The sequence below is a fragment of the Octopus bimaculoides genome, chromosome 7 (assembly GCF_001194135.2).
Source record: "Octopus bimaculoides isolate UCB-OBI-ISO-001 chromosome 7, ASM119413v2, whole genome shotgun sequence".
Classification (NCBI taxonomy): domain Eukaryota; kingdom Metazoa; phylum Mollusca; class Cephalopoda; order Octopoda; family Octopodidae; genus Octopus; species Octopus bimaculoides.
In genome coordinates, this window is record NC_068987.1 from 45053674 (window position 1) to 45061497 (window position 7824).

Genomic DNA, 7824 nt, shown 5'->3' on the forward strand with positions numbered 1-7824 from the left:
GAAAAAAAAAGGAAGTGGAGGGGGGGTTGTTTGTAGTTTGTAGAGAAAACGTTAACGTGCCTGAAAAAGAAACATGGTCTTTCCTCCCCAACTAAAAGACATGAAGAACTATGAAAGAAGGCAAATAAGTATTGGGGGTGGGTAAAAGAAGAGAGAACTAACACTCAATCATTCTAGAACTCCTAGAATAAAAACATCAACAGCTGAAAAACTTTCCCTCTATTCATTACAAAATGTCTTTCCCTCTTCTTCATTGTTAAAAGTAAAGAAGCTAGAAAAGATCAACCGTATTTCAGTCTAAATGTCATTGTAAATGACTGAAGCTTTCCTTTATCTGTCTCTATTGCTTCACTCCTTTTCTTGACAGTTAAAAGGGTGAAGGTGTGTGGCTCAGTGGTTAGAGGTATTCGACCCACAATCGTAAAGTAATGAGTACGATTCTCTGCAGTGCACTATGTTTTTGAGCAAGGTACTCTATTTCACCTTACTGCAGTCCACTCAGCTGGCAAAAATGTAGCTGTAATTCAAAGGGGCCAGCCTTGTTACATTCTGTGTGAGGTTGAATCTCCCTGAGAACTACTTTATGGTGTGCATGTCTGTGGAGTATTCAGCCACTTGCATGTTAGTTTTATGTGCAGACTGTTCATTGATTAAATAAACAGGAACCTCGTCGTTGTAACCGACAAAGTGCCATCTTTTAAAAAGAGTGAAAGAAAAGGAAATGTTCTATATCGTAAGGCAAAAATATCATGTTTTGTATAAACAGTGAAAGCTAAGACAAAATAATTGCTATTCCATTGTGTATTTGCCCTCAACTCACGCTCAGTTTGATAACAATAGCCTGTGCATCAGTGTTTATCTGGGGGCTTGGCCTCCAGATCTGTAAGACCTACAAATGCTGCTTGTAGGACTGGATTAACACCGATAGTGGCCCTAACGACTAAAAAGATTTTCCTGCCCCTATATAGGATCTTTTTTATTTTCTTCCAACCACTTGAAGGTTTATTTTGCTCCAGTCCATTCATCTGGCCAAAGTGAGTTGTGACTGTAACTCAAAGGGGCCAGCCTCGTCATTCTGTGTGAAGCTGAAACTCTCTGAGAACTACGTTAATGATATGCATGTCTGTGGCATACTCAGCCACTTGCGAGTTAATTTTATCCTGGTGTGGTAATGAAAAGTGAAAGTGACATCCAATATCTATGTATCAACTTTTCTTTGGATCTATGTATCTACTGTCTCTCTCACGTTCTCTTTCATTTCCTATGTGACCCTCTTCTCTCCCACTTTTAATTTAACAATGTGTGTATGTATCTATATATCTACTTTTCTTACGATGTGATAAACTTTTAAAAACACAAAACGAATGCTGTCACCACTCACTGTCTCTTTCACTCTCTCTTTCTTTTATTTCCTCTCTGAAACATCTAAAAACACAAAATGAACACCGTAACCACTCACTGTCTCTTTCTCTCTGTCCTCCTCTCTTTCGTTTTGCCACTCACTTCTTTGAAGTAAATGTGATACACACGACAAGTACGTACAAAAAGAACAAATTGGCATATTAACATTATTGATGAAGATTGATGTCAGTCTTTGCAGAGCTAAATACACACAATAAGAAGAGCATGATATGATATATATAATAAATAGATTGACTATTTATTGAAGTGAATTTAATAAATGAGTCAATTTGTATATATCATAATAATAATAATAATAATAAATTCTGTACCCAATAATCTTCAAAAATCAAACTTCCTAAACAGAGGGAACATACTATATTTCTCTTGACACACTCGGTTTCTTTATGATTGTTGATATCTTTTTTCAAAATGAGTTTATTACAGTTAAGAGGGCACATTACGGAGTTAAAATGGCATGTCTCCTGATGTTCCTGAAAATAGAAAAGAAAGAAAAATGTTACATGTTATTTAAAATTTCCCTTTGTGCGACCTACATATTTCTTTGAAGAAACTGTGTCCTGTCATGCAAGCTCCATTTAGTGGGCATAAATTTTTATCTCTGCAGTTTCATGTTGTTGTTTTTGCGTGTTGTGTGCAATTATATTTTAAAAGTTAGTGGTTGAACTAAAACTAATTTTTAGGATATGCCTATCTATAAGTGATAAGAAATATCTACCAATATTAAGGGTCACTTTGGAGGGGTAAGAGGGTGTGAAGCAGATAATTTTCCTATTCCTATGTTTTCTTTTCTTTATTTCTGGACGAATAAAGGTATATAGGTTATTTCCTTACTAAAACCACTATCTTTAAGAGCTTTATTATATATTGGGGCAACATTATTAAATATGTTTATAACAGAGGTGAGGCTAGAAATTCTCCTACTAACGTTTTTAACTAAATTCTTAAACACTATGGGGGGGGGTGACAGGAACCTACATTAATATAACTAAGTCTATCGTTGGGCTTACTATAGGGTTTGTAAATATTCTTATTTAAATCTAAAGATACATCAAGGAAATTGATAACCGTCAGGTGGGTATCTACTGTTATGCTAAGATTGAATGTTTTCATCGAGTGGATAATGTCCTTCCTTAACTGATCTCACACTGGTCCACTGGTATTTATAGTTAAAGCTAGAGCAAGAACGTCATCTTTGAAAATGGCGAAATATACACCAGGAAAAGTTTTTCTCAATGTATTGAGTAGGAAGAGTCCAATGAGATCGCATATGCCTACTCCATCATATGACTCCATGCTCACATCGAAAGCACCCTCTGTATCAGTTGACTTAAGCGACTCTGTGTTCTCGCTGAAGAGTAATGTCTTTCTAGTATGGAAGATTATGTCCTTATCTTGTATACTAATCTCTTTAAATTTGCTTGCAAAGGTGAGGGCTTTATCGAGCAGTTCCTTAGAGATAGAAGCATAGAAATCTACAATATCAAATTGTGTAAATCTTGCTTTATTCTGATTCCTAATAGCTTTAAACCAGTCAATGACTTCTATACTATTGGACCATTGTACTAAACTAGTAGCATTTCTGACTTTAGCATTGATTTTTCCTAAAATTTCTTTAATAATAATATTAATTTCTGATTTTTCTGGGTTAATAAGTCTACATTTAGGATTAGATAGGAAGTTCTTTTTATGGTCTTTAATAGTTATAAAGGCCTCTTTTTGGAGGGAGGACCTTTATTTTTTTAATCTTATTTAAGCCTAGCAGCAATGATACTAGCTTCTTTATTAATGTCGTTATAAACTTGTGGTCTAGCTTTAGTGTAATTATTAATAATGTTCTTATGTAGAAGTATGTGCTGTTTTCTACAAAGTATAAGTTCTTAGTTTTATCAGAAAAAAGTGCCGTTTTTTAAAAACTTTTTATGTATTCAATGTCTTTTTCAGTTTCTGTTGGAAAGTGTTAAAAGACTTACAAAATTTTATTTCGTTTATAAGCTTCAGTAGGTTCGTTTCGAAGTCTTCTAAGTCCTTGATTTTAGGAGGGAATTTCTTTGATTTAATTTCATAAAATATGTTCTCTGTAGTAGCCTCTTCCATGTTGTAAAAGAAGGCTTTCCATTTCATATGCTTAATAAGGTCTGTAATTTTCTCCAAAAGGTTCTTAGAGTATAGTTCTCTGGATGGTACAGGTATGATTTTCATAGAATAATAGATACTGTAGGCGTCCATATCAAATTCTTCTGCGGGGCAGAGTCCTCAACCGATTTATAGCAACTTTTAAAAACAAGCTGTATAGGCTTTTAGAGAAAAAGCTGTGATATATATATATTTGTCCAAAATCACAGAGTAGAAAGTGAAGGAGAAAATAGTAATTCAGTGAAGGAGAATAGCCTTGACTGAGAGAAAGTGAGAGAAAGTAATAGCAATGAGAGAAAGGAAGTAGCAAAGAGTGTGTCGCATATCTTCTATTTTTCTCCCTCACAACATATGAAATGAGAAAGGAAGGGGTGATAGATGAATAATGAAGGAAGGGGTGAAAAAAAATCAGCGTTTCAACTCTGTGTTAGTATATGTATGTGTATGTAAAAGGGAGGTATGTGAATGTTTGCTTGTGTGTGTGTGTGTGTGTGTGTGTGTGCAATAGAAATGGGATGGTGAACATTCAAAATTGAAAAGTTGAAAAGAAAAATCAAACAGAATTTCAACTCTATTTGAGTATATGTATGTGTGTGTGTATGTACAAGGGAAATATGTGAATGTTTGTATCTGTGATTATTATGTACCTTATTTATATATAAAATATGACAATCAGCCGTCATTTTTGATGGCACAGGGTCAGCTAGTGAGTAACAATTAGCAAATCCAACTTAAATTGAATGTGTTGTTCAGATTGCCTTAAACTGTTGTTAACATGCTAATTACTATTCATTTCTAACACTGCTACTGTCACTATTAGCTAGGTTATTAGTAACCTGCTGGTTTTATGCAACATCATTGATCATTTAGCCTGGCTTTCTTTTGCATTCTTCCTTATGGTGGACTATTTTCAATCAAACTGTTGTATGTACCTGATGAAAAAGTTCACCATATAACTAAAGACATTCATAATATTATGTACGATGCAACCCATGTGCTTTTGAAACAGATGTAATACTCAACTATATCTTCCATCCCTTTCATTTACAGATATGTCACATTATAAGCAACATTTGTTGCTTTTGAAAAGAAGTTGTACAGCACCTGTCATTGGAACTTTCTGTCTAATCTTGATATGGGACAAACTGTATTCAATAAATTTTATTGATTAATTATTGAGCCATCTGTATTTTCAATACAAGCCATGTTTATGCTAGAAACTAATCAACTGCATTTTATCATGAGCACTTGTCTGGCCATAAATGACATGCCTGTATGTATGGCCATGATTTTACTTAGCTTGATGTGTCTTCTCAAGCACAGTAAACTGCCGGAAGTCCCTTGTTATCTCCTCAGAGTGGCTCAACATCTGAAGGTCATTTCACATCATCTTGTCCCATGTCTTCCCCCTCTCACAGGTTCCTTCCACAATAAGAGATTGGCACTTCTGATAAAAAAAAGTACTAGGGTCAATTTGTTCGATTAAAATTTTTTTAAATGGTGCCCCAGCATGGCTGCAGTCCAATGACTGAAACAAATAAAACACACACACACACACACACACAGTGTTGAGAGGAAAGCTGGGCATAAGGGAATCAAATGCAGCATGCAGGAGAGGAGACTATGTTAGTTTGAACATGTGATAAATATAAATGAAGACAGTTGTATAAAGTGCTGACCACTGAAAGTGGATGGCACCTGCAGAAGAGGGAGATCCAGGAAGACATGGGATGAAGTAGTGAGGACCAATCTAAGGATGTTGGGGTTCCTGGAGGAAATGACAACAGAGCAAGATGTCTGGCGATATGAGGTCCTAGAGAAGACTCACCCATGTCAGCAAATCTGAGTCCTAGAAGTGTCATGTTCTACCCACAGGTAACAATAAAATTTTCACACACCCAACCTCAACAAACCAAACTACATCCCCCTTTCTTTACTCTTCCTCACATTCCCTCTTCATACACTATGATTATCTCCCACTCCCCAATCCAGTCCCCCCTACCCTGTTCACTGTACCATTGCTTCCCCCAGTCCCCCACTTTCTATATACCCAGATTTTCACTAGTCACAACATTTCCTACCCCCACTCCCTACTTGTGACTTCTTAGCAGTACCCTGTCAGCACCTGCCACCATTCATCACCCTTTTCCTTACTCTACCATCCCATCTATGCCCCAATCACTGTTCCTTGCAAATATACCCTACCACTTGCCACCATCCTTCTCCTACTCTAACTCTTTCCCTTACTCTCCCCTCTAGCCGGAGTAATCATGTAATTTGCCAAACCACTAAGTTATGGAAGACTCTACTGTACATAATGTGTATATGCATAGTGTGTGTGTGTGTGTGTGTGCGTGTATATAGACTGATAGAATAAGCATGTTTCTGCCCTCATTTTTGATCACTTTCTCTCCCTCCTCTTTCTCTTAGTTCTGGTTAGGCAACCATGTATCTCCTTTACAGTAGCACACCTCTTTCTTATTCTCCTTCTCTCACTAGGTAAACATGTCCCTCCTCTTCAGCAGCACACCTGTTTCTGTCCTCATTCTTGTTAACTCTTGCTCTCTTTCTCTTCCTCTCAATGACTGGGTGACTATGTACCTCCTCTACAGCAAGACATCTATTTCTGTTTCTCTGTCTAGCCTTTCATCACCTGACACAAGATCACCTCCTCCAATGCCCCCTCCCTTAAAGATTCCTTGTCTTGCAAAGTACTTGGTGACCCTGTCAGTGCAGGTGCCACTTAAAATGCACTCAGTTCAAACTGTAAAGATTTCAAGAGAAAAAAAGATTTACTGATCATTTTGGATATCCAATTAGAAATTTGTACAAGTGTAAGAATTCCAAATATGCCAAGTAAAGTGGTGGAAATGAATGTGGAGAACCTAAATCAAAGTTACTTTCATCAGACCAAACAACTTTAGCCCAGCCATCATCAGTCTAATCTTCATGTTCCTTTGCCCAAGACAGTTGTTTCTTCATGTTCACCTCAGACAGCAATGGCTTCTTTCTGGCTTTACATCTTTTGAGCCCAGCTTCTAATAACCTTATCACTGTGCGAGTTGATATATCCTTGTTTGTTGCCACCAAAAACTCAGCAGTTACGTCAAAAGAGGTCTTTTTCTAATCTGCGAGAGATGTCTTCTTCAGCGACTTGTCTTCCCTCATGGTTGTACACTTTTTGTGATCTTGTCCTTTACAGTTTTCGAAAGAATTGGTCTCATTGTACCTTTTGATGGACACCCTTTCTGAGCATTTCAATTTTCTTACAATTTCAACTTGGGAGAATTCTTCACTGGATAATGCAATGATTTGAGTCTTTTGAATTTCAGGAACCTATTGCTTTGAAGACATTTTCAACAAATATTAACCACTGATAAGTTATCAATAAGATATTCACTGAAAAAATAGTAAAAGACATTAGTGTAACACAATGAGTGGCAGAAAATTGACCCAGCCACTAGCACCAACTTAGTATCAACTATGCAAAAATGCATAAAAGTGGATATAAAAGCAAAAGGACATATCAAACACAATTTGTTGATGGGATAGACTCTAGAATGTTTATTATACTGTTTTCAGTTATTAAATAATTGAGTTTTAATCATTTTCTCTATTTTCTCATACCTGCACCATAATTTTGGCCAAAGCAGTATATAATATATCCTACATATGCACATATTCATCTTTCAGAGGAATGAGGACCACCTAATCATCTTTAAGGGTGACAGATGACTTGCATGGTAACTTTAAATAAAGTGAAGAAGAGTTGAGCAGCCAAACTCACTCACTTGCGTGTGATTCTCTTCAATCCCGTGGTAAGATCAGGTCAAGATGACTGGGGATGAAGACAGATGCAGTGGATGATCAAGATGTCTTGTTTGCCAGATCTTGCTCTCCGCAATTATTTACAACTATTTTACTAACTCCTTCATTCAACAATGTTACAAGAGGGTTAGTTCACTAACATGATGCTCACAATAAAACACAAATTTCACTAAACAAAGTACACTACATCACCTACAAACTAGATTCAGTTAAGCAAGAGGGTAACAAAAAAAAACAAAAAATGGTACTCACTTCAATTTGATTCAACTCCACAATATGCTTACAACCATTTCTTGAGTAAGGACAATGAACTTTCATAGAAAGGATCTCTCTCTTCACATAATTATCTGGAAACATTTTGTTCTGATCCACATCTGCATTGTCAATGGGACACTTGCAGTTGCCTTCTCTGTGGAAAAAGAAACAAATATATATATA

At 36.3% G+C, this 7824-nt stretch overlaps 1 protein-coding gene across 4 annotated transcripts in view; it reads right to left on the reverse strand.

Moving 5' to 3' along the window:
• Positions 1-7824, reverse strand: part of LOC106878692 (TNF receptor-associated factor 6) — a 66612-nt gene that overhangs the window by 16225 nt on the left and 42563 nt on the right. For all 4 annotated transcript variants that reach the window (XM_052969583.1, XM_052969584.1, XM_052969585.1 and 1 more), the window contains 2 exons: positions 7639-7795; positions 1734-1895 (listed from right to left, as the gene is read on the reverse strand). In XM_052969583.1, the coding sequence (XP_052825543.1) occupies positions 1734-1895; positions 7639-7795 (319 nt within the window). The remainder of the gene's footprint in view (positions 1-1733; positions 1896-7638; positions 7796-7824) is intronic.